General features: G+C 40.4%; 4 protein-coding genes and 1 non-coding gene across 14 annotated transcripts; 2 read left to right on the top strand and 3 right to left on the bottom strand.

Moving 5' to 3' along the window:
- Positions 1 to 835: 835 nt before the first annotated feature.
- Inx7 (innexin 7) lies at positions 836 to 4,263 on the bottom strand. Of its 2 annotated transcripts, none has more exons than XM_070668153.1 (7): positions 3,872 to 4,263; positions 3,472 to 3,562; positions 3,299 to 3,371; positions 2,981 to 3,158; positions 2,326 to 2,663; positions 1,889 to 2,079; positions 836 to 1,247 (listed from the first exon to the last, which is right to left on the bottom strand). In XM_070668153.1, exons 1-7 carry the CDS (start codon positions 3,963 to 3,965, stop codon positions 962 to 964), a joined length of 1,251 nt encoding a protein of 416 aa, XP_070524254.1. In that variant the 5' UTR covers positions 3,966 to 4,263; the 3' UTR covers positions 836 to 961. The 2 variants fall into 2 exon arrangements, with proteins under 2 accessions (XP_070524254.1, XP_070524255.1); XM_070668154.1 differs by having other exon boundaries at positions 3,891 to 4,259.
- A 4,758-nt stretch (positions 4,264 to 9,021) lies between these two features.
- Inx2 (innexin 2) lies at positions 9,022 to 13,170 on the bottom strand. Its single transcript, XM_070668441.1, has one exon. The coding sequence runs from the start codon at positions 11,790 to 11,792 to the stop codon at positions 10,716 to 10,718; it is 1,077 nt and encodes a 358-aa protein (XP_070524542.1). The 5' UTR covers positions 11,793 to 13,170; the 3' UTR covers positions 9,022 to 10,715.
- Positions 13,171 to 15,235: 2,065 nt separating this feature from the next.
- Trnar-acg (transfer RNA arginine (anticodon ACG)) lies at positions 15,236 to 15,308 on the top strand. Its single transcript has one exon. It is a non-coding gene; the product is annotated as a tRNA-Arg (tRNA).
- Positions 15,309 to 15,575: 267 nt separating this feature from the next.
- Positions 15,576 to 19,830, top strand: Kfase (kynurenine formamidase). 3 transcript variants are annotated; one of them, XM_070668444.1, is made up of 9 exons: positions 15,576 to 15,903; positions 16,197 to 17,703; positions 17,777 to 17,867; positions 18,028 to 18,129; positions 18,532 to 18,666; positions 18,828 to 18,906; positions 19,001 to 19,192; positions 19,278 to 19,413; positions 19,591 to 19,830. In XM_070668444.1, exons 2-9 carry the CDS (start codon positions 17,692 to 17,694, stop codon positions 19,714 to 19,716), a joined length of 873 nt encoding a protein of 290 aa, XP_070524545.1. In that variant the 5' UTR covers positions 15,576 to 15,903; positions 16,197 to 17,691; the 3' UTR covers positions 19,717 to 19,830. The 3 variants fall into 3 exon arrangements, with proteins under 3 accessions (XP_070524545.1, XP_070524547.1, XP_070524546.1); XM_070668446.1 differs by lacking the exon at positions 15,576 to 15,903 and having other exon boundaries at positions 15,910 to 16,326; positions 17,530 to 17,619; XM_070668445.1 differs by lacking the exon at positions 15,576 to 15,903 and having other exon boundaries at positions 15,910 to 16,326; positions 17,530 to 17,703.
- On the bottom strand, positions 19,823 to 24,922 carry Daxx (Daxx-like protein). Of its 7 annotated transcripts, none has more exons than XM_070668437.1 (5): positions 24,681 to 24,922; positions 23,626 to 23,758; positions 22,243 to 23,437; positions 21,349 to 22,122; positions 19,823 to 20,986 (listed from the first exon to the last, which is right to left on the bottom strand). In XM_070668437.1, exons 2-5 carry the CDS (start codon positions 23,677 to 23,679, stop codon positions 20,025 to 20,027), a joined length of 2,985 nt encoding a protein of 994 aa, XP_070524538.1. In that variant the 5' UTR covers positions 23,680 to 23,758; positions 24,681 to 24,922; the 3' UTR covers positions 19,823 to 20,024. The 7 variants fall into 7 exon arrangements, with proteins under 7 accessions (XP_070524538.1, XP_070524532.1, XP_070524533.1 ...); XM_070668431.1 differs by lacking the exon at positions 24,681 to 24,922 and adding an exon at positions 23,833 to 24,389; XM_070668432.1 differs by lacking the exon at positions 24,681 to 24,922 and adding an exon at positions 24,007 to 24,389.
- Positions 24,923 to 25,040: the final 118 nt, after the last annotated feature.

Below are 25,040 nucleotides of genomic sequence, written 5' to 3'. Positions count from 1 at the left end.
GCCTCTCGTATCGAGACGACGCTTTCGAACGATCGATTAAAAAAAAGAAGAAAGAAAAAAAAAAAGAGTACGCGAGCGTACAATAACTCTCGCGGGTGACGACGAGCGAGAGAGTTGCGTCGTAAAATCTGAATGTATCGAATGTTCGATAGTAGGCCACGGCACAGTTCCAATCAAAAGCCTTAACGACTTAATGATTTCAACTATTGTCGGGCGCGTTTATCGGGTCGGTGCAACGTACGGGGCGCATTTACGCCGTCCGCGCGCTCGTATGCTCACATATGTACGATCGCACGTAACGCACACGAGAGTCCGTCGTACGAGGTAGTTAAAAGACGATCGACTGGGTGGTTATGTCATGCGTGGCGCGCGGCCCGGCTACGAATACGAGGCCCCCGCGACGCACGCGAGACGCATTATTTTACAATCGCAGTAAATCGCGGCTCAAGTATTACACGTTTATACATAAAGAGGCTATTTGGCAGTGTCATAATACGCGTGCGAATGCACGCGATTGTTCGCCCGCGTACAGATCTACACACCGCGCAGCTCTTCGCTATTCGTTTTACGCGGTCCGCGTTTTTGCACGCGAGATTTCGAATTTAATAGCGTAAACTTCCCGCGATGATCGTCGCGTTTATTTATTATTATTATTATTATTATTTTTTTTTTTTTTTGTTTTTTGTTTTTTTAATATAAAATCGTACTGAAACAAATTTGTTCAACATTCGTATCTACTCAAATATAGGTATAAGTAGACTTTTAGGAATTCTTTGCAGTCTAAATTTCTGAAAGAAAAAAAAAGAAAAAAAAAAGGAAAAAAATTCTAGCACAATTAGCGGGATGATAAAGCGACATACATGTTGCAGGTTGAATTTCTCGCTGAGAAATGGGCAACGGGCTTTAAAAGGCTAATTTACATATAAATAATTATTCAACGACCGTTTTATGCTCGGCTCGTTCAGGGGCTTATAGGAGGCTTAGCATCGTCGTCCCATTGCTTCTTCAGCAATTCCTGCTCCACGTCTAGCGGTAGAATTTTGTATCGCGCGTGATGCCTGTTCTCCAAATCCTCCGCCAAACTCTGCAGGAGTTCCTTGAATACGTAATTGTCCAGATTTTTTGCGATGTAATAGAGAAACAGCCAGTCACCGAAGTAGTATTCGTGGGTAACCTTGAGCACGTTCCACGGATTGTACTTTCCAGGGCACGCCATGGAGAACACGAGCCTGTTGAATGACGTACTCCTGCGAATTAAAAAAAAAGAAAAGAAAAAATGAAATAGGTAGTAATCAGAATCGCTCGCGGCATCGGCAATTGTGGTGATTTTTATACCAAACACCCTTTATCACAAACGCATTCACGTCGCTATTAGTCTTTCCATATCCTTACCACGTCATTTGGTATTTTTATAGGCATTTTCTTAGATCGCGCTGACGTACTTGTAACCGCTGAGCCTCACAGGCACGCGATATTGTGAAATGTAAACTTTAACAGCTAGTACAACACATCTTATCCCCGTTCTTTGCGAAATAATATTAAATAAATTTTGTACTAATTATTAAAAGAAAAAAAAAAGATTCTTTGATATTGCAACATAGAAATATAAATAGAAATAAATTTTTTTTTTTTTTAATATGGTAAATAAATATTTGAAACTAGAAAAAGGCAAGTCGCAATAAAGCCACGGGTTATTTATAGGTATTAGTATCGTATACGGATGACTTTTGCAGACGACGTGATGTACGGTGCTTGTAAATTTGTCAAACGAGAATTCCTACAAGGAAGAAAATAGCGAGGCGAACGGTGGCCGCGATAAGAATTCATAAAACCGCAAAACATAACACGCCGACGGCGGAAAAATACGTGGTGGCCGAAAGTAGCGAACCTCGAGTGAAGGATCATGGTCAGTAGTCTCCAAACCAATCCCAAACCGGTTATCACTACCAGCACGACGAACCAGAACCAAAGAACCGTATAGATCTTCTCGTTAACGATATTCAATGCCATCACACACAGCGCGTCGTGCTTTTGTATGGAACCAGAAGGACCGTACTTATGAAAAATGCATTTGGTCACCTAAAAAAAAGTAACAAATAATAATAAAAATTAACAAAGAGCCAAGAAAAAAAAAAAAAAGACAAGAGTCAGATTTTGTTAATTATAACAGTCAAATAAAATATTCGACAAAAAAATTGTGCGCTTAAAAATTAAAAAAAAAAAAAAATAATAAAGTTGATTACATCACGCTGAGATTATGTTTTAAGCGGATTATCCACTTCAATAATGTTCCGTAAAATTAGGATAGGAGCGTTGAGATTATACCTTTGGAAACACTACATCGAGCGGATCCATTTGGTCCTTAGTCACCGGCTCGGAGACCGACCGGCCGAGGCCCAGGAAAGCTCCCCCGAGAAACCAGTCGGTCAAGTAAATTTGCATGAGCGCATTTAGGAAATTCAGGAGTTCGCAAAAGATCAGGCCGTATGCCCACGGACGATTCAAGTGCAAGCGGTTTATAAAGCCGGTGCGAATCTGCTGCAGCTTCTCGTCCCGGTCCTTCTTCGACGGCACCTTTAAGTCGTCGTTTATTTTTATCTCGTTTTCACTTAACAACAGTGACGCCATGTGTAGCCCCGACACTAGCATGCTTAAGCGGCCGCCTGGAATTAAACGATTGCAACATTACGACCGTAACGTTTAAATATTCCCCGAATACTTTGGATACGAGAATGAAGTTGTTGGCGATCGGAGAACGTTCCACGGCTCCCTTGCGAGAGTCACTCCGATATTACAAAGCAATTTTGTGAATAGCATAATGTTACGCTGTAAGTAGGACACCGCGTGCAGGTGTTATATGATTAGACGATATGACGGCGAGAAAAGATTAATGATGATTAGCTCGACGCTCGAGATAAACGCGCGTGGTCGTAAACGTCGTCGCGCGAGAGTACGTCGCGAGACGCGGGCTGGTAACGACCTTCCGTTTTTCGCCATAGGTAGTGCGGCAGGTAAAATAGAAGTGCCTGGAAGAATAGAATGAAGGGCACCCATTGGTAATAAGCGTGGTGTATGACGGGGTCGTCTTTCGCAGCTGGTCCAACGCCGGGATGCGGCAGCTCGCCCTGCTGCACCGCGGTAGCGTTTAGATGCTTCACCTGAGGAGCGAATAATAAAAATTTAGTTACTGAATTCACTTTATTAAAAAGAAGAAAAAAAAGAAATTGTCGGGTTGAAACGGTGCCAAATTTTAACATGAAATCACGACGTGTTACTTACGTTAAAATTTTCAACTTACCACGGTGTACGTCGACATGAAGAAGCAAAAGGTCTCGATGACGTGGGACGGGACGCCAGTGTCGGCGATACATCTTTACAAAGTAATAAGAATCTGTCTTAGCCGGCGACATTACGAGATTTAAAACTAAATGCGAATGAAAGGCTCGGATATACCTACTATTATTTACGTACCTTATGTGTTCTCCGATAAATTGTCTGGAGGTGACTAGAATTGACGCAATAAGAAGCAGCAAAAACGTGGCTCTGTAATGCAACCTGAAAACTAACCACAGACAGATTTTGTCTTTTTTTCTTCTTCTTCTTTTTTAATTTCGAATGCGCGGGTCTTTTTCTTTCTTTTAGTTCTCTACGTATAAAGTATAATATTTCAAGTAGTACGTTACGTAAAAGCGATAACGTATCGACAATTGAATTTAGGCGATAATTAGAGCGCCGACGCGATAAGAGTTTACCGTTTACCCCGACGGTGTTTTTGTCAATTAAACTTGCGCGAAATACCCAACGATAATTGCAACACGGGGAGAGAGGGGGAGGGAAGCATTTGTAGCGTTAGAATCGAGATATCTGTTACCGATATTGTCAATGGCTACCGAATTCTGATTAACTTTGAACTTGACGTGCTCTTTGAGGACCGAGAAGGCAGCCACCACGGTGCCGGCCGCCATGTCGCCGGCTGGTTCTCCTTCCGGAAACGAAGCTAGGTCGCGATTCTCCAGGAGCTAAACTGCGAAAGTTACGAGCTCGCCGTTCACGTTCGCCCGGGCCGACACGAACGGTGAACTTAAGCGGCGAGGCGGGCGAGGTATTCCCAGGCACTCCGATCTCCGTATATCGCCGGAGACGTTGTGCTCCGTAATCCACGATCGAGAGCACACTGAAATACTCGCGAGCATTAATCTTGGCGTTATCAGAAATGATGATTACGCAGTTACCCTAGACGTTTCAGAAAACTTTGTCATATCGAGTGAGGGAGAGAGAGAGAGAGAGAGAGAGAGAGAGAGAGAGAGGCGGTATTATTGTTAAAGTTCCATTCGCTGAGATAAGGGGAGATAGCGCAAAGCTGACGCGAGACGGCATAGCCATAACTGTCAGCGACAGAAGTGAGTCTGCAATACTATTTCACGATTTTGACGGCAATTCTCTCGCGGAGGTTATAGATAAGACGCCGACCTATGATCTGTATTCCTCGCGATCCATCACCCGCGAACCCTTGAGCAGTAACTGTGAATAATTTAAACGCGAGCGCGTTATAAATTTTGATAGATAGAGCGTCTCCGAGTATTAAATTATCTTCGTCGATCGGGTCGACTCTTCCCGTGTTGAAAAGTGAATCGCGACGAAGGCGATTCCTTTCCGAGTTATTTCGGTCGTCGACATAATTAAATATACGTCTTGTATGCAACAGTTGTTCTAAAAAGCTTCATAAACACGTTAGACGCAAAATATGGCGCCATTAATATTCATTCGGTCTATAATGAGTTCTCGCAAGACAGTGAATCGCTCGCAAATTACAGGTGCCGACAGGCACGGATCGTCGTGTTTGAAAGCACCAAGCCGATGCCTTCTCGTAGTCGCGAAGAGAAACGCGCGTTCTAGTCCCACGTTGTCACATAAAATCGTACGAAATACCGAATAACAATCATTTACATATAAATATAAAAATAAAATTATATATCTTTCGTTGTGTGAAAAGAAGAAGAAGAAAAAAAAAAAAAAAATATATCATAGCGACTTGCCGCTAACCAAGTCGCTAAACAAACTCGTTAAGCGCTTTCTTTCTTCAACGCTCTCAATTAACAATAATTTGTACAGGCTTGTTAACTGTCGCGACGACTCCTCGGAACAGAAAAGAAATAGTCTTTCGCCGCGACGCGCGGTGAAGTCGACCGCGGTACGAGCAACGAGCCTGTCCCGATTTTTTTTTTTTCTCTCCGTGCGGATCCGACCCTGGGATAGATTGAGAATCGGGTGGCGAGCTAGGCTGCCCGAGCCGAACGGTGGAGACCAACTGTGGCGCTTGCCTTGCCTGGCGCAGCAACGTAGACGTCGACGTGGACGGGCGAGGACAGGAACCCTTTCTTTCGAGGACTCGTTCGTTCTGCCGGCGGCTCGCCGGGGCAATGGCCGGTCAAAGTCCCACCTTCTACGTTCGCCAGGTTCTCTGCCCCCTCGTGCCTCCTCCTCGCCCGCCTTGTGCTCTTTGCCGGTGTAGCGGTCACCCTTGGCGGTCGTCCTCCCATAGCTCGCCGTCCCCTGTGGGGCCCCCTGATGTCCGAACTTCTTGCGCGTCCGAGACTCGCGAAGGGCCCCCCCTTTCCTCCCCCATCAAATCGGAACAAACGTCCGACCCGTTCGTGAGATCGTAACCCAGAATAAATCCTACCTACCTCCGCTGATCAATCGGCACGGACAAATCGATAGCACCGGAGCTGATTCACGATCACGCGGGCGCGTTATGCGAGCTTAGGAAATCGAGAACCTCTTGAAACCCTTGTCCTCCAACGCGCGATAAGCGTGACGCACTTCAGCCGGTAATAAAAACTCAAAAGACCAAAATCCTTCGCTTGGGCAATACTTTTTATTTTAGAGTCAACAATTCGATACGTTCTCGGAATTCGGTGGGCCGACGAATCAAGATTCCGTGCGCCGAGCACGGGTGGAAATTTCACCGACGGAAACTCTAGATCGGCTTACAAGAACTAGCTATCGGGATTAGCAACCGATACTTCGCCGCAAGCGTATTATGGGAACGCCGTTCGCAGCACGCTATTGTATGGACACTATCGTATCGAGGATATACATATCGCTTCGTTCCTGCGAGTTGCTCGTTTTAATAGCTGGATTTGTAATCGGAGCGGCGCGCACGAGCCGGCGCGACATTCGCTCGGGAATTGAAAGGAAGCGGCTCCCGCAATTTCAGCTTTAATCGACGGTGCCCGCGAAACACGCGGCCGCCGGCACGGCACGGCTGAATTAACTCGCGAGAAGCTAATGATTTATTCCCGGAACGCGGACGCATCCTCGAATAACTCACTTCCCACGAAGACGGGCCCGTTGATCAACTGTGCAACGCCTGATGTCGTTCCGCGATCGTAAATTGGAATCGGAATGTCCCGTGCGTTGCAATTCCTTCGTCTTCATTCACCCTCTTTAATTAATACTCGGGCCAGTCGAGCGAGTCGCGAACGAGAGTTGTCAAGCGGAGCTGCACTTAAGCTGCTCGAGATTAATTTATTAGACTATTTCTGTCCACTCCTCTTCTTCGTTCCTCTCTCTCTCTCTCTCTCTCTCTCTCTCTCTCTCTCTGAATTTACATCTTCGTTATTTATTCGCATCACGTTCTATCGTCACGCGCGAGGGTGTGTTAATTCTCGCGCAACGGCGGAATCGCCCGCGAACACCGACTTGTCGCTTTTCATTTTACAATCGTCAAATTAGCGACGTTAATAATAAAAAAAAAAAAAAAAAAAAAAAAAAGCAAACACCCGCGTGTCGTTTCGCTAAATAAAATTCCACGGCGGATCTTTCGCTCGGTCCAGTGGAAAAATCCTCGCGCGAGATCTCACCGGGGAGTTTCTCTCTTTTTACTCGAGTCCCATCGGCAGGTTTCTTTTTTTTTTTTTTCTGTGGTAACCCCAAGCTGCCCGGAACGGCAGGCTCTCCGTTTAAGGGAATTCTAAATTCTCCATCCGACGTCGCTTACCCGCGTCTTCAAGAATGAAGGGAACGCGCGTTCCCGATTCCGAAAATGTCGCTCTCGTCCGGCTGGTCACGTAACACGGCGCGACGGTAACGTGGCCGCCGTCGCTTTTATTATTCCGATCGGGTGGTTAACGTCAGATTACTGTCCGCCGGCTATGGTATGCGAGCCTGACCCGACGGATTGTCACCGAGATGAACGTTTTTCCCGCGGGATAAATACTGGCCCGGCACGCGTGGAGTCAGGCTCCGTGTAACGAGCGCGTTATTGTACAACGCGGCTCTTTAATTTATTAGATGTCGTTGTGTGAATGTCCTTTCATAAAATGTCCGAGGTGACGTCACCGCCCGCGTGTCTGGCATGCGAAGCGGTTCTCCCGGACGCGGTCCGCGAATTCTGATCGCGCGGAGCTGCGAGCTCTCGACGCGATAAGCCACCGCCCCGCGAATGCGTCGGCCGGGAGGAAAAAAAGCGCTGCTCTGCAACGCGATTCTTCAAGTATAATTGTCAGACTTTTTATGTGAGAGAGATTAGATAGTTTGTATCAAGAAAGGTATGGCTAAACAATGCCACGTGTTTATGATAAAAGCCGCGACGATTTCTTATATTGCCCGTCGCAATATTACAGTCGGATTTAATCTATTATCTTGGTAAACACGACGATAGACTCGAGGATCATAAACGGGAACGTAAAATTTAATTTTTTGAGATATAACGCATCGTATGATGTTATTTAGATACGCGGTATATACAGGGTGTAAGTAAAAAGAAATTAAAATGTTTCAGCGTAAGGTTTGATCGAGGAAGCTGCGGGTGAGCGAGGTCGACGAGCCTTCTTCGTCGCTTTTACGCTAGACGTTTTAATTTTTAATTACGACAGTTAATTAAAAAAAAAAGAAAAAAAAGGAAAAGGAAAGAGATAAAGTAAAACGAAGCAATACTTACGAATGCGTGCCGATATTCCGAGCCTGCGGTATCGTCGGTGAGGTTTCGGAGCTCGCGAGGTTCTCCCCTTCTGATAATGACGGCCAATTTTGTTGCGGGGGAAAAAATTTATATCGCTAATGCGGTTCAAGTGCAATAACGTACCTGATGACCGCGGGAGGGAAGCGAGCTGCAATTGCTTGGACCTCGAGACGCGCTCTTCGGATGTCGTGTTCGTTTAACGCGAAGGGCGACACGCACGTGCGTGGCCCCTCCTCCCTTCTCATTAACGGGGCCCCCTTTACACCTACGCGCACTCGCGACGTGTAATGAAATCGACAGCGGAAGAAAACTAAGGTCGCGACACGTCGCTACGAATATTAACGGCAGCTAATTGTACCGTGATCTCTGTGAACCTTACAACTGTCATTTGCATATTAATTACGGCGCGCCGTTGCCCCGGTTAAATGGGATCCCTATCACGTTTCATCAGTGTTGCATTTAGAAAAGAAAATATTTACGTGCAACACGCAAAAATGTTTACACAATACATAAGTCAACTCGAATACGATCGTGGGCAAAAAAAAAAAAAAAAAAAAAAAAAAGGAATTATCCCAAATATTACATATTCGTTACAAGTTATTTTACAATTGAAAGGCATTTGCATATACGTTGATCTTGAAATATTAAGACGAAAATTAAATGTCAAAATGCCGCGGTATTGTTTTCATGATAATACTACTGATTATTAAAAAGTGTCCTTTAAATCTGAAAAATTACAACGAATAAGAAAATCGGCCTCAGTTCTGTTTTCTTAACACGATTTTAAAATTTGCTGAAACATGCAATTACGATTGAATCCAATTATCACAATAATTAACCAAGTAAGACACATTTACCGTTTTATCTTAATTACACGACCTTACTTGGATTCCAGAAACAAGTTTTTCTTCTACGCCCACGGCCCTTACTTACCATTGACCTACAAAAATCGCGCGCTCATTGCGCAAGTCGTCAAGCGGGAAACGGGGCCAAAAAAGAAAAGAACAGAGAAAAAAAATAAGAAAAAGACAGGAACTTGAGATAAACTTGAATCGTTGCTTAATCGTTGATATTTATTAGTTTAACTTCACAAGAGAAAACATTTTGTATTAAAATATATATATGTATATATATATATATATATATATATATAACATTTTCTCGTTCCTTAGGAGGGCAGTGTTTTCTAGTCGCCAGCTGATCATTCGCGCGGTTCGAAGCGATGAAACGATAAGTAAAACAAAACAAAATAAAAAAAAAAAAAAGAAAAAGACAGAAGGAAATACATGTATGAAAATAATTTTACCGCGCGACTCAGTTGCGGCGACTTGGTCCAGTTTTTCGAGTGTGTGCTGGTAAGCACGGTGCCCTTTTTATTTTTTCTCGGATCTGTTACAATTATTCTTAATCGCAATGGATACTGGGCGACCGGTGCAATCCCGACGTCGAAAATAATCCGCGACGGCAAGTGCATCTCCTTTTCCAGCTACGATTGGCGACGGGGTCTTCGTCGGAATTGCACCAGTCACCGGATAACAAACACCCGACGACATTCGTCATTTGACGCCGACGACGTGTACGTGATGTGTACAGCTACTGGTTTCTTAAGCTCTATCGTCATATCGCAGATAGCATATTATCTCTCCTACGCCTACCTATTCTTATAAATATTGTCGATACACACCAATGAGGGAAGAAGAAAAAAAAAAAAAAACGAAAAAAAAGAAAAGAAAAAGAAAGAAAGATTCTAACATATGTATAAGGAAGGCAACATGTGTCTCTCCTACGCCTACCTATTCTTATAAATATTGTCGATACACACCAATGAGGGAAGAAGAAAAAAAAAAAACGAAAAAAAAGAAAAGAAAAAGAAAAAAAGATTCTAACATATGTATAAGGAAGGCAACATGTGTCTCGCCTTGCCTATCTATGCAATAATCTACCGATTATTTTGTGCGCTTTTAATCGACGCACTCGGAGGAACACGAATCATGTTCACATCCGCGTTACTGCGTGTATCTCCTCTTCCAGATAACTATACATTTGTCTATATATATATATTTTTTTTTTTCTTTTCTCGTTTTATCACTGTTGCAGTAGGCACGCGCTTGCGACTCTTCTCCCTATATTTTTTTATCTCCTTCCGACCGGACAGAAATAAAGTAACGCGTACGTACATCAATTATAGCGTGATATACTATTTACTTGTCACGATGCACCTACCGCCGGAAGCAGCCATATCGTGAAATCACGAACAAAAGGAAGCGAGAGTTTCTTATCTACGCTTGGCAGGATGCAGGCACTTTTTGTTAGTTATACGGCATATAATTCCGTTAAAACTATGTTTCATCTCGAGTGCACGTGGATGTATCCGAGTTTTCTAGTCGACCGTGCGGAATTGCGGAATTACAGATAAACACCGCTCAGCTTTTCGTGTCGGCGCAGTTTTCAAGCGTCTTTAATCGAACGGAATGTCGGCGCAGTTTTCAAACGTCTTTAATCGAACGGAATGTCGGCGCAGTTTTCAAGCGTCTTTAATCGAACGGAATGTCGGCGCATTTTCGCGGAAATTACATTTCCATTTCCTTGTTTCTCCTCCCCTTCACCAGAATTTCATCCTGTTCTCGTCTCTAATCTAGAAACGATCCTACCGTTCGCTTTGTTCCCTATTTCAGGCAGGATCTCGCTCGGGGAGAGGGATGAGGAACTCGCATCTGGAAGCGTCCCTTCAAGTCCTTCCCAGATTCGTTTACACGTTCTCCTTGCCTTGGAGCTTGGTCGCCAGGTCGGTGATGAGCTGCTTGTAGACCAGGGGATCGATGTTCTTGCCGAGCTGATAGAGGACGAACCAATCGCCGATCTGGCACTTGTCGCTGATGATCTTGATCTGGTCGTGCGGCGAGAGACGCGAGCGGGCGCGCAGCAGCACCATCCGCAGCTTCGGGCTGAGCACCACCGCCGCGCGGTATAGCAGGCTGAGGCCGCTCAGGACCGACAGGATGATGAACCAGAACCAGAGGAACACGTAGATCTTCTCGTTGACGATGTTCAGCGGCAGCACGCAGAGCCCGTCGAATTTCTGTACCGTGCCGGACGCACCATATTTATGAAACGTGCACTTGGTCACCTTCGGAAACACCTTGGACATGGGGTCGATCCGCTCCTCCGGCTCCATCTCCGTGAACTTGATAACGTCGGAGCCGTACGTGGTGAACTCCCCGTCGAGGAAGAAGTCTATGAAGAAGATCTGGCCGACAACGTTGACGAAGTTGAGCATCTCGCACAGGAAGAAGCGGTACGAGTAGAAGTTCTGCGAGTGGAGATTCAGGCTGAAGTAGTCGACCAACAGCTTGCGTCGGTCGCTCTTACAGTCCTCGCTGACCACCGGGCAGTTGAGGTCCAGCACCAGCATCTTGATTCTGCCGCCCTCCCACGTTTTCCATAGGTAGCGCGGCACGTAGAACAGAATTGCCTGGAAGAAGAGGCAGAAGCAGACCCACTGATAGTACTTGTGGTACTTTACTTCGTCCTCGCCCTCGACGTGCGCGGCGACCCCCGGCTGGACCAAATCCTTACCGACGATCCCAGTCCGGTCCGGGATCGTGAAGGTCGAGTAGATCCAGCAGTAGGTGTCCATCACGTGCAGCGGGATCTCGTCGACGATGCAGTCGATGGGGTCGCCGATATATTGCCGGGAGGTCACCAGAAGGGAGAAGATGATCAGGCCGATCACGGTGGCCTTGTAGTGCAGCCGGAACACATTGTTGTCGATGCACACCGAGTCGAGCTTGAGTAGCCCTTTCACGGAACCGAACACGTCAAACATGGTTGCGGCGGTGAGTCTTCAGCTCTCTTGTATTTTCCTTGCTCTTTCCGAGCTTTCGCAGCAGCCTGCGCAGCGCACACCCGCGCGGGTAACCGATGCGTCCGCCGACGGGTTCGGTCACAAACCGAATTCGTTTTGCACGGTGAGGGCACCGCGGCGACACTCCACTCGTCGTGCGCGCTCGGGAGCTTCCGCGCTTCCTCGCTCTAACTCGCGTAACGCCAACCCCTCGGTGGCGGCGGCGGCGGCGGCCGGTTGGCGTACCTTAATTCGTTCCGTCTCGCACACGTGCTCGCGCACTCTTCCTACGTCCGTATTACGCGCGGAGCCGTATTATCGTCGCGCTCGCTCACGTTACCACGCTACGTATATGAGCGTCACCGAGCGGCCGCCTAATGGCTGCGAGACGCCGTGCGCGGCCACGGCAGGCGCAAACACGCGAGGACACACGTTCCACGAGCTGCTCCCTTTTCCCTGCGTCTCTTTTGCGCTTCAGTCCCTCTCCGTTCTCGTCGCTCGTGCGCGGCTATCTCCTTCCCTCAACCTCGTAGATTACGAGCCGGTCGGGGACCGAGAGAACTACTCGCTGCTTCTGCGGCACCCCAGGGCCGGCCGGGAAGCTCCGTTCCCCACCTACAACATTCTCCTGGCTCTCTCGACGACTCCGACCTCTTTTGTTGCGTCCTTCTCGCCCTCCGTGCTCGCCCGGTCGGTATCGCGGCCCTCTCGCTTTATCCTACGTCGCAATTGGCGCACGCTCGACCCTTTCCGTCTGTTCCCGTCTGCATTCGGCCTCTTCTCTAGTCCGCGACGCGCTCGAGAAACATCGGGCAGCCTTCGGACATCGTCGGCGACGCGACTCCTGGCACGGTTGTTACCATGGCGACTGTGGGCTACCGATGCCGCGGGAGCGTGGGATCCTCGGAGCACTTTGATTCCGTCTATATTCAAGCTGCAATCAACGCTAAATCGTTAATCCTGCACTTTTGCATTGATCATTAGAGCCGTTGAATGCACTTTTTATGTATATTCTCGGCATGAAACTTATGTTTCATAAATCCACACGGGCGAGACTTATCTACGCGGAACATGCTTTTTTCCATCTTAACGTTATCAGGTACTTTACATATGTACAACGTTACAAGGTATCTTAAGATTACACTGAACGCTTCTGTTAAAATTAATTATCAATATCAAGTTCTTTATATGAAAACGTTGAGGAGCGCGAAAAAAATGTGAGTTATTTTTATGAGTTTCTCTCTTTCTCTCTAGGTCAATGACACAAAATTACGTTCTGGAATCTGATGCAATCTGTGAATGAAAAGGAAAAATTCTCCTGCCGCATCTTCTCTTTCTTTTTCTTTTTCTTTTGCGCAACATTGCGTGACAAAGCGTGACGCTCGCATGACGCAAGGATAATATCTTTATCCGAACATACCGCGGAGCTCTCACGCCGTTTTACTCGTGGCATTTACTTGGAGAGGTACGCGGATCTCGTAACGCGATTACAGTAGGAACTGTTTTACGTACTATGGTACAACTACGCGTGCAGAAGAAAATAAGCAGCGATTGCATTCTCGAGCTTGGAATTCGGTTTCGTCTATTACATCGTTGTCCCTTCCTGTCCCTGAATTTCCCAAGAGGAAACACTAAAGTGCTTTTCTTTCAGGCCAGGTGAAAAGGAAACCAAGTCGGTAAAAAGCCAAATCCGTCCGAGATTCTCTCTACCTGCCCCGCACTTCAAGACAGAATGAAAAGATTTTCGTTCCAGAAGACTCGAGGCTATTTTCACATGGACCGATGCAAAATTGAAATAAAATGGAAATATAAATTAGTTGAAGCTGCAGCGTGCGCCAAGGAATCTCCCTTCAGTTTACTCCGACACCGCTGTTGCGTCATTAATACGAAGGTATAATCATCACATAATTAAATGACGCGAATTAGGACGCTAGATCCACTCGTCTTTACGCGCCGAATCGTAAATCATTTTATAATCATCGTTTGCCGTTAGGCGCGCGCGCGCGCGCGCTCCAAATATAGAACCGGTGCGGTGAAACCTGTGCCTCCTCGTTGATTAATATATATTCCTGCTAAGTCTATATTTAACAGATTACCGCTTAGGCGATCGAATACTAAGTAACGGATAGAGATACTCCGGCGAGACGTCGTCTTCGTATATCATAGCCCCGCAAGTAACATCAGCGGGATAACGCTATCTTCCCGAGCCGGGGACTATCGGGTTGCGTTTGAGAAAGTGTTGAAGTAACAGCCAGCTGTTTGACTCATCTCGTAGAATCGCTCCCGAGTGGTCTTACCTCGTTATCTGGCCGTTCAGGTAGGACTTTGCGGGTTCAGATGAATCAGCGCGCCGGTCCGCGGAAAAAGGATCTTTAACACCTTCAACGAGCACCTTCGGCGAGCACCGAGAAGCGCTCTGCGAAGAATTCAAAGACCAAGGAGTTCAAACCGGTCGGGCTTGGCATATTCAATTTTCGAGGCTGGACAGAACAATCCTTTTTATTCGCCCGCAACGTCGTATACCGTTTGCCTCCGTCACGTTTCGCAGAATTCAATGCCTTCACGCGAAGCAGATTCTTTAATTGTTACGCAGGATATACATATATAAGGCATATCCTTGTCTTGTTGCAGGTCTGATGCGCTCGAGTAAAAGATACACTGCGCAATTCTAGTTGGAGATCAACAGTGGTGGTTCTTGTAAAAGTACTTTTCGACTTCCATCCGAGAGCGACTTTCTTTCTCTGCGCGACACAAATGTGCAAGTGGCACTGTAATACAATTTTCTACGCTGGTTGGCACAATGGCACAATTGACACCGAATCAGATGGCCGGGTCTATTATTTACGGAACGCGAGAAAAATGCAGATAATATATATCTTATCGTGCGATTATCTCGCGATCTTACAGCACTTTTCATAGACGTCCGTAATTTGATCCGGCAGATAAAAGCCATAATATTATTAAATGATTATTTAATTTACAATCAATATTACACGTATCGATACATGTAATCCTGCACGCGCTTGCATCTCGGACGCGTTTAAATAATTTTTTTTTTTTTTTTTTTTTTTATTAATTTTGTAGTAATTAATTTTTAACAGAGAGTAGAAGAATATAGCTCAGCTGCAACACTTTAATTTATTTCTATCGAGTCAATTATATTTATTGTTAAAATTGTAAAATTATAAACAGATCCATAATTAACCGGATTTCTTTCCCGTAAATATCACGGTGATGAAATAATATAATTACGTAGGCACGATTTTACGGTCATCTCACGAGTTCGCGCGAATGACACACGATGGAATATGTCGGATAAAGCTTTTAAATTTAATTTTAATGATAATTTATTATCTTATATTTTAAATTAACATAATCAATATATACTTTTTTATACCAGTCACAAAGTTCACGTAGCCAAGGACGGTCCTGTGGCGCAACGGATAACGCGTCTGACTACGGATCAGAAGATTCCAGGTTCGAATCCTGGCAGGATCGTAAAATTTTTTTCTACTTCTTTTTTTCTTTCCATTTAATTTTACTTTTGATAACTTTAATGCCTAACATTACATCATTTCATAAGCAGTCTTTTATTTAGCAGCGTAATTGAGATAACAATCGTATTTCGTCAGATATTATTTTGTACATACAAGTAATCATTCTATATACTTATCCATTCGCTCTCTTTTATTCTTATTACTCTATTAAAAAAAAAAAAAAAAAAAAAAAAAATTTTAAATAGGTCGGGTTGAGAAAGGTCTTATCGCGTTTATTCTCGTCTCATATTTAGAATCATGGTCGCGCATGTTTCCGCCGTAATCGCGAATTCAACGCGTAAAAGAAAACTTTATTCGACGTCGCGTCCAGCGCTAATTGCCGTCACGCGTACCCGGTGGGTTAAATAAATTAACCTGTCGCCGTTGATTCCCCGTTGCATGTTGAGGGTCGACGGCGAAGGCACGCGTAAGCCAAGAAGGGCCATCAGGAACGTCAAGAATCCGGCGGCCGTTTCGACGTGTAACACGTCGTGTCTATGCCTTTCGTGTTAACGAAAAGACGCGCCTCTGATCTTTGAACGTCGCGTGATTAAAAGGTAGATGAATGGGGGAGGGGGGAATGTTATGCGCGAGATAAAACGTATATCAACGTATTTTTTTTTAACAAAAAATTTTCTCTATAGGTTATGAAATTTGGCGTTTTTTTAATGTAATTTTTTTAATTAATATTTATTTGTTGGAAAAAAAAATTGATTAGGAATAATTATGACATTTTTTCGCTTAACTTTCTGTTTCTTCTCGCGAGAAAAAAAAAAAAAAAAATTACGAGTTACAATGATAATTTTGGTTTCCAAGCTTGTTGTTATTAACGTACTTAGTCTTTTTACAGGTGTAACACCATCTCCTGCGCCAAAAGTTCGAGTAAAAAACCAAGGAATTTTTTTATCCGCAAACACTTTACAACGTCAATCTAATCAACGTTTACTACCATGGCCAAGTAATTCCTTTCAAAATTCGAGGTTAGTGATCTTCTTGGTATTTCAACATGCACAAGAGTTGTGGCTTGTCTTGAAAGAGAAGCTGCGGTGACTGAGAGTAAACCCGAAAAAGGTAGATTAGTGTTATCCATGTCGATACCTAAACCAAATTGTTACCTTTAATAATAATTTTTTTTTTTTTTTTATTTAAGATCATATTACATTATAAACATTATAATACATCACGTAATATATAATCATAAACGTAACATTTACATCTAGATCTTAAATACAAGACAAAAAATACTTGTACTAATAAAAATTCTTTTTCTTTTTTTATCTCAAGGTACATTTCCGTGGAAATACGGTAAAGTGTTCTCCGGTCGAGCCTCCTTGAAATTCCTAAGTGAATATTATTTGAGATCGCCAGTTACCGAGATGGAATTTCGGTAATGCGACACAAACCGTTGCGACGCCCCGGCCGGGTTCGGGGCATTTCTATGAATCAGCTCGAGAATTTTTGACTGCGACGGGTTTCTCTTACCTGCGGTCTGCGGGTAGGCGTCGACGCGGCACGATTCTCGATACATCAGCTGGTGCGGGTACCTGTAACTTCACCCTGCCCTCCTCTCTCTCTCTCTCTCTCTTTCTCTCGCACGGAGGGCGAGCGACGTGCGGCGAGGATCGGACGGAGAGGCTGATTAAGAAAGAAAGAAAAGGGAGAGGGCCGGTTTTTCTGGTTTTCCACCTCCGCAGCCTCGTGGTCTCTCCCGTAGTCTTCTCTCGTTACCTTCGCACAATGAGATGCGTATGCAAGACCATATCCGATAAACGAATAATTATTATCAATATTATCAAAATTATCATTAATTATTATTAATAACAATTACCCTTGGGCTATTTGTTATACCTTATATTCTAGCATGTTTAAAACGCGCATCATGTTTGTTTCAAGAAATGGGCTTTTGAAATATATTTCAGATAATTTAGAATATTTAGATAGAGAAACATGAGTCTTAGATCGAAGATATGTTGACACGATTCTTATTTTCGGTCGTGTATATGAAGATAATCACATAATTAAATTATTTATTATTAAATTAATTTAATTTACTTTAATGCTTCGTTGTGTAATTGACGCGGCATTGCGGTAACACACATAAATTGTTCCCGCTTTTATGTAAATTTATTTAACCTTCGTGCTTTCACAAGAAACAAACGTACTTGAGATTGTAATACTTGCAGTGCTCGCACACATAGTGACAGGCAAAGCCAAGGAAGTGCAGCGTATCGCGTATCTAAAGACAACGGCAGCAGTTTCTAATGAGCGTTGCTGTGAGTAAGAGCTATATAGCGATTACTTGCTTATCTATCATTTTCTAAAGAGTCAACTGACCGATTGTGAGAATGGCCACGTCCGTACGTAATCTCGTGCGACACTAATCCCCGCTTATTAATAAATCCAATTTTAACGTATTATTTGATTTTTAAGGAGCTGGAGCGACTGTACACCCCGAGCGAGTGGAGCAAACGATACAAGTCCGAGGAGCTGCTTCAACGGTTTTTTAAATTCTGCGAGGAAGGTAAATTAAACGATTTTCTCAGTTGAAATTATAATTACAATAAAGCTCTCTGCAAAAGCAGCATTAAACTTTTCCGATCTCGTAATTACGACGCGCTTCGCGTTGGGCGTGTCAGATGTGCTCTTATATGTGATCTCTAAAGGTCTTTGTTTTGTTGCAGTTTCAGAGAAGAATCGGAGAACCATTAAATGCGAGCTTAACGTATCATACGGCACTACAGAGCGCACAAAGTACGACATATATGGTACTGATTTGCCGAAAGGTATGGTTTAATGACGACTCAATTGAAAGGACAATTTCCACAGGTCACAAGTTTCTGAAATTAAAAGAAAATTTCGTCACGTTTCAAACAAGTAGAAAGTGGAAAGATTAATCTTGTTTTTAAGACTCGAGACTTTTACTTGCAAATGTGACCTGATTTAATGTACATATTTCTTTGATATGCAAATAAAGCGCACGCATAAGCGAAAGGTAGCAATTTAGTCATACGTTAGTCATAGTTTAAAATAAATTAAGTATACGTGGATAACTTTTGGCAAATACGTTAATAGGTATTTCCATTCTATTTTTTTTTTTTTTTTATCTCCAACTTAAATTATTTTGCAGTTGGTTTTACATGGTTCCTTTTTCTTGTTCGTTTCAGAAAAGTAATTATGTATTTCAGATGCGCCGATACTCGTGTTTATCCACGGGGGATATTGGCAGGAATTCAGCAAGGATCACGCTGGATTTTCGGTACCCTTGTTTGTTAAAAATAAGATGAAAGTAATAACAGTTGGATATGACTTGTGTCCGAATGGTAAGAGATGCTGTATTTTATTATTTACAAAAAAAAAAACTCGATATAAATGTTTATAGAAATGTTTCAAAATTTATATTTTTTCTTATTATGTTAAATTCCTCAGATTAAAAAGATTATCTTATTGAATCATATAACTGTATTATTTTTTTGTATTTCAGTGAAAATTGGAGATATAGTAGCAGAAATAAAATCAGCAATTACACAGATATTGAAATACGCGGCGGATTTAGGATCAAAGTACGTTACTTAATATTTTAGTTGTTCATTGAATATAAAATTCTTAAAAAAAAATGTAATTCTTTATATATACAATTACATGAAATATACATAGATATGTGTCCATTGCTGGACACAGCGCTGGAGCACATTTGGCAGCATGTTTACTACACGACGACGATTGGATCAATCGCATGACGCAACAAGGATATTTTACATTATTAAAAAAGATGATATTGATAGGCGGTATTTATAATTTGAAACCTCTAATCGACGTCAGCTTTGGAACAGCTCTTAAACTGACTGAGTAAACATTTTATCTTTCCTTATTAAATGAAATATATACATGTATATGATTTATATAACAAATATACATTGTATTTTATTTTCAGCGAAGAAATTAAGGCGTTTAGTTTGTCTGTTTTTGATGAAGCAAAAGAACGACATGTTAGTGGCTTCAAAGTTATCGTAGTTGTAGGCGATTGCGATTCTCCAGTATTTGTGAATGAATCGCGCATATACGCCCAGGTACCTAATTAAATATCAAACTTGTTTACTGCTAGCTAGTACAAACATATATCACACATATATACATACACGCATACACTTTTTTTTCTTTCTCTTTTCACTTAAAACAATATATGTACATAAAAGTTTTACTAAATTCAAAGAAATATTAATAATAGTAAAATTATATTGTTTCAGAAAATTATTCCCATTGTAAATAATGTGGAATATCTTTTACTTCAAAATATTGATCATTTTGACATAGTGGAGAAACTTTTAGATCCGAATTATGATCTTGCAAAATTAATATTAAGTGATAATTAAAGTGTTGTAATGAAGTTAGCACGAAATAAACGTGTAAATAATTAAAAATTTATTATATGTATATGATAAAACACTATATTCATTATAAAATACAATTTAAATTTATTAATGAAATTTATTAAAAGCGATTACATTACTTATATTACTTTTATCTTTCTTTTTTATATTTACCTTATAAAATAAAAATAATTTGTATAATATAATGAATATATTTTACATCAAAATAATCACTTCATCAAATGAATTAAATCATTGCTGTTTTTCGTATAACAATGATCTGAAAAAACAGCTCTTACTAAATATAAGAGTCATTTGGATTCTGATGTTGATGAATTCGCATTTGTTTGTTCCGAAACAGATTCCACTATTGGCTTTTTAGATATAATAACCGATTTTTTAGGTATAACTCTTAATATTGTATTATTTTTTTTCAAAGTAATTTCATTTCTCGCAGCATTCGTCTTTTGAATTTCATTTTGATGACTGGAATTGACTGGTATGGTTCGGAGGTCACGCACTGGTGCTATTATTTGTCCTGTTCGTGTATTCACTTTTAAGTAATTATTCGTAATATTTTGCACACTAATTATATTTTTAGGTACAACCATATTAATTGATTGACTTTTTATTATGGGAACCGTTTTGTTTCCAAGTTGTAGAGTAGTAATAACAGGCGTTTTGGTAACAGACGTTTTGGTAGTAACAGGCGTTATGGTAGCAACAGGCGTTATGGTAGCAACAGGCGTTTTAGTAACAACCGGCGATTGCTTAACTGGCCCGTCACTAGTCAAATCAACTATTTCTTCAATCTTATCTACTTTGTGCTGAGAATCCTTCCAAGTTGTAGGAGGTTTAGCGAATGAACGTAACCGAAGCACAGGCTTTTTTTCCTCTTCAACTTGTTCATCATGTAATGGATTTTCGGTTTCTTCATCTATCGTATTCTCAGTTGGTCTTTCCGTTGTATTTTTTTCTGCTGTTTCTGCTATATTTCTCGTTGTTATTTCTGTTACATCTTCCGTCACCAGCTTTGTTGTAACTTCGGCTATTGTCTCTACCACGTCCTTTATTACTTTAGTTGTATTTTTATTTTTAATTTCTAATATAGCTCTTGTTAAAATTTCTTTTACATCCTTTGTTAACATTTCTGTTACATCTTCTCTTCTTAGTTTTGTTGTAACTTCGCCTGTTGTGTCTCTGTCTGTTATCTTCTCTGTTGTCGGATTCGTTATTTCTTTTGGTACCTTTGCGGTTTTTTTTGCTACATTTTCTACAAACAGACATATAAAATACTTATAATTATGCAAATATTTTATATGATTTTTATTTTGTATTTTATATTTTAATTTAATTAACACGTCACGTCTAGAGTATTTTTTATGAATCTTTCCATTTACGCCACGTAATACTGTGAACTAAGAGATGTTAATAAATTAAATTACATATTAATATTAATTAGATATAATACTTAAATGCATTTTTCTTTTTTTTTATCTTGAAATGTTTTAATTATTAATATATGTATTCAATTTGGTATTATCGGTCACCAATGACTAACATGGCCTAAGTGGAAAGCTGATTATTAGTTACTGACGACTGACATAGTCTTTTTTAATCTGTTAATATACGTACTATTTATGGAGTTCGTTATAGAAGAATCCGCTGGCGAATTCTCTTGTGTTTTGTTCACGTTATTTGATACAACGTTTATTGGGATATTTTTACTGTTACATGGTGTAGGTGCTATTCTTTTGATAATATTTTTGTTCCCATCGTTTGATACTATGACGACATTTTTTTGCGAAGGTTTTAGCTGAAAATTTTTAACTGTTTTGTCAAGTTCTTTCTCTTGCGTGACATCAGTCATATTTTTCTTTAGAGCATCTGTATTCGTAGGGTCACATATATTTACTAGGCGTATGATAGGCTTATTCTTTTCCACAGATAATTTAATTTCTTTAACCATTTTATCCACATCTTCTTTTTTATTATTATTATCTTTTTTTTCTTCAACACTTATTATAGATAAGTCGTTTTTCTTTTTATTTTTATCATTTACCTTTTTTTCATCTATATTATCGTATTCATCATTATCATCATCATTGTTATCGTCATCGTCGTCGTCATCATAGTCCTTCTTATCATCATCGTCGTCATCTTCTTCTTCCAAATCTATTTCTTCATTTTGCATTTTTATTTCATTTTGTCTCTCTGCATATTTATCCATTAAGGCATTTAATCGTTTTTTACCCTCAGTATAATTGTCACTTAATTTTTTGGCCAAGTTTTTATCTTTTAAAGCAGGATCTTCTTCTGAGTTTTCAAGATATAAAGAAAAAGTATCCCAATAATCATTACGTCTTGAGCGCTGCAAATATTCCCCAAGTTCTTTGAACCCGACCTTTGCTGCAATAAATAAATATATTTAATACATGTAATAATTAATAGAAGAACAAAATATTCTGCACAAATAAAAATACTTATAAATAAATTTTAAATTGTAACCTAATTTAAAACTCATCTTACCTATTTTTTCTCGTTTGTCTTCATCTAGACCTAAATTTTTTTTTTCGTTACATCTATTAACGCATTCCAAGATATCCTTGTAATCAGGAAATATTAAAGCATTTGTAAGAGCTCCTATTTTTTTCATTTTATTTCGTTGAGTAATTTTAGAATTAATGAAATTCGTTATTGCTTGATCCACGGCATCAATACGAGTTACATTGAAATGTTTTGGACGCAAATATGGGCGTCCAGCATCAAGATTATCTCCAGTGTACTCACAAAGTTTGTTATATAGCTCCACCATTCTTTGCTTGTACTTCTCGACTTTTATATAATTACTATCATTTTCCTCATTAAAATCAACTTCTTCCTGTTCCAATTTCTTTATACGCGCCTCACATTTTTTCATAGTCTGTAGTATTCTCTCTGTTCTTCTTTTTATTTCAGGATTTTTATTATCTTGATTATAATTGTTTTCATTATCATCACATCTACCACCATTATCACAATCTTTGTCATCATTATTAAAGTCTTTCTTATTATTAATTGTTACACTACTTGTGGCATATGATGTAGATGGAACTGCATCATAAACTGCAATATTTTTCAATGCTGAAGACTTCTTTTTAATGTTTTTCTTCATCTCGTACATTATTTCCTGTATATATACATATATCTTTTTGTTGCTGTTCATAATATCTGAACGCTTGTTATTTATCAATGTGACAAAATTATCTGATTGAGCATAAATTGGATCCAAATTTTCATAACGTGCTTTTAACTTATCAATAATTTTATTCATATCTGTTTTATCCTGCTCTGGACATTTTTGCCAACATAAGCTTATAAATAAAGGAAAGACATCATGCGAAATATATGATACTTTTTTCCTTTCCTTCTCAATTAATTGTGGCTTTTTGGCTTCGTTATCTTTCTTTAACTGTTCATTACAATCAGTTTTAATAGAACATATGTTAGATATATTTATAGAATTATTTTTCTCCCTAGATGTACTTTGATCAAAACTTAACTTCTGTCGTTTTTCCATACTACTCCAAGATGTTTCATTCACATTGTTCTGCAAGTTTTTTCGCTTCAGACTATTTTCTTCAACCTTGTCATTATTATTAAATGGTGTTTCTAATTTACCACAAGCAAGCTCTCCAACACCAGGCACTACAAACTTTGTCACCAGTTTGTCTGTTTTGTTTTCCTGTGGCAATAATATGATCAGGATTAGTATATACAATATAAAATAATTTCGATATTCTACAATAATTACTTTACTCTCTCCTTTAATCAATTAAGCTGTCATTGTTAAAAATTGGTGGAAAATGGGAAAGAACAAGAGGTTGGGTTTAAAGATTTTGGAGTATAATTATTATTGATGTTTCATCATACCTTTTGTGAGTGAGACTCATCATCAGAAGAAATACAAATGACTTCCAATTCCATGTTAAAAATGGTGATTTGTAATTAAATGTTATCACCAATCGAATTTAATAATCTTTCAAATTATTCCATGCGATTATTCCTGTTAAATAAAAACATAAAATACAATTTCTAACTATCACGAAAAAAAATGTGAGTTTGGTAAGTATTATTTACAATGTGTCTAACGATAATTCGCGAAACATTTTTGTTTAATTGAAATATATATTATTTAACGTCTCGTTGCTTTCCACGAGCGTGCAAAATTCATGAATAATTCGAAAAAAGAATCTGAACGTGGACATTTTCAACGTCGTGAAAACAGTAACCTTAAAGAAACCATAAATGCACCTCGAGAAATATCGCTGAAAAAAGAAAGGTGGCTACTTGCTTGGCTTATAATTATTTTACTGACTCGTGGATTCGTTGAAACGTACGGAAATTAATGCGTTCACATTTTCTATAAAAAGCTGTGCCAAAAAATAATTAATCGTTATCCAAACGGTTTTTTGAGCTAAACTGTTTATAACGATAAAAAAAATGGAAAAGTCGGAAAACACTTCGCATAGAAACTCCACGATACTTTCATTGATACGATAACTGAAGTATGAACTAGTGTGAAGCAGTATGAAGATTGGAATATTGCTAATGTGCACGTATGTAATATTATTGGTCGATTTTTAGGGAAATTTATTCCTTAGGAATGGTATCGCATATATATATATGAAAACAATTGAAAGTTCTAGTTACGTGCGAACAAAAAAAATGGTTAGAAAGCTAAAAGGTAGTTCAAACTGACGTGGATATCTGACAATTTGTTACTTTATAAAAAAATAATATGGCGTCTTTTATATCGAGCCTATGATTGGTCAGCATTTGGAAATGTCGAGTGTACATAAAAGTGTCTGAACTAACCTTTATTTAGTCAAAAAAATAAAAATTATAAGGGTGTAATAATATTTATTTCTTTTATTTAAATTCTTGATACAAATTGAACGTGCAATATATCATCCGATTAAACTTACGATTAAAAGATCTGATTTTACGTTGGTTGACTCTTATCACTTCTTCTTCCTTGGCTTTATAGCACTTGAGCACAGAGAATAATCAATACGGAGAATACGGCCACTCAACAGAAACTAGATGCACAATAGGTGCGTTCAGCGCACACAACCGTTCAGTAAGCTCTTGCATCTGATTAGAACTTACTTTAAGCTAAAAGTCCATTTCGACCAATCGAATTTCTTATTCTTATTGCTGTGAGTAATAGGCTTAATATAACGGACTTTCTATGTTTATGAACACTAAGATGATCGCCGAGCAGCCAAAAAAAAGTTGAGAAATAATAAAAAATTTTTCATTTAACACTTGCATATACAGATATC

This window comes from Cardiocondyla obscurior, linkage group LG17, assembly GCF_019399895.1.
Source record: "Cardiocondyla obscurior isolate alpha-2009 linkage group LG17, Cobs3.1, whole genome shotgun sequence".
In the NCBI taxonomy this organism is placed as follows: Eukaryota; Metazoa; Arthropoda; class Insecta; order Hymenoptera; family Formicidae; genus Cardiocondyla; species Cardiocondyla obscurior.
This window is presented reverse-complemented; position numbering and strand designations above follow the sequence as displayed.

Excerpts from the sequence above, each read along its gene's own strand:
- Inx7 (XM_070668153.1), bottom strand. The coding sequence starts at position 3,965 with ATGGCGGCCGGCACCGTGGTGGCTGCCTTCTCGGTCCTCAAAGAGCAC. Across the intron at positions 3,159-3,298 it reads TCATGTCGACGTACACCGTG|GTGAAGCATCTAAACGCTAC; the intron begins GTAAGTTGAAAA and ends TTCGCTCCTCAG. Across the intron at positions 2,080-2,325 it reads TCGATGTAGTGTTTCCAAAG|GTGACCAAATGCATTTTTCA; the intron begins GTATAATCTCAA and ends ACTTTTTTTTAG.
- Inx2 (XM_070668441.1), bottom strand. The coding sequence starts at position 11,792 with ATGTTTGACGTGTTCGGTTCCGTGAAAGGGCTACTCAAGCTCGACTCG.
- Kfase (XM_070668444.1), top strand. Across the intron at positions 18,907-19,000 it reads GCGGCGGATTTAGGATCAAA|ATATGTGTCCATTGCTGGAC; the intron begins GTACGTTACTTA and ends AAATATACATAG. Across the intron at positions 19,193-19,277 it reads ACAGCTCTTAAACTGACTGA|CGAAGAAATTAAGGCGTTTA; the intron begins GTAAACATTTTA and ends TTTTATTTTCAG.
- Daxx (XM_070668437.1), bottom strand. The coding sequence starts at position 23,679 with ATGGAATTGGAAGTCATTTGTATTTCTTCTGATGATGAGTCTCACTCA. Across the intron at positions 23,438-23,625 it reads ATGAGTCTCACTCACAAAAG|GAAAACAAAACAGACAAACT; the intron begins GTATGATGAAAC and ends TTATTGCCACAG. Across the intron at positions 20,987-21,348 it reads TATAACGAACTCCATAAATA|AAAATGTAGCAAAAAAAACC; the intron begins GTACGTATATTA and ends GTCTGTTTGTAG.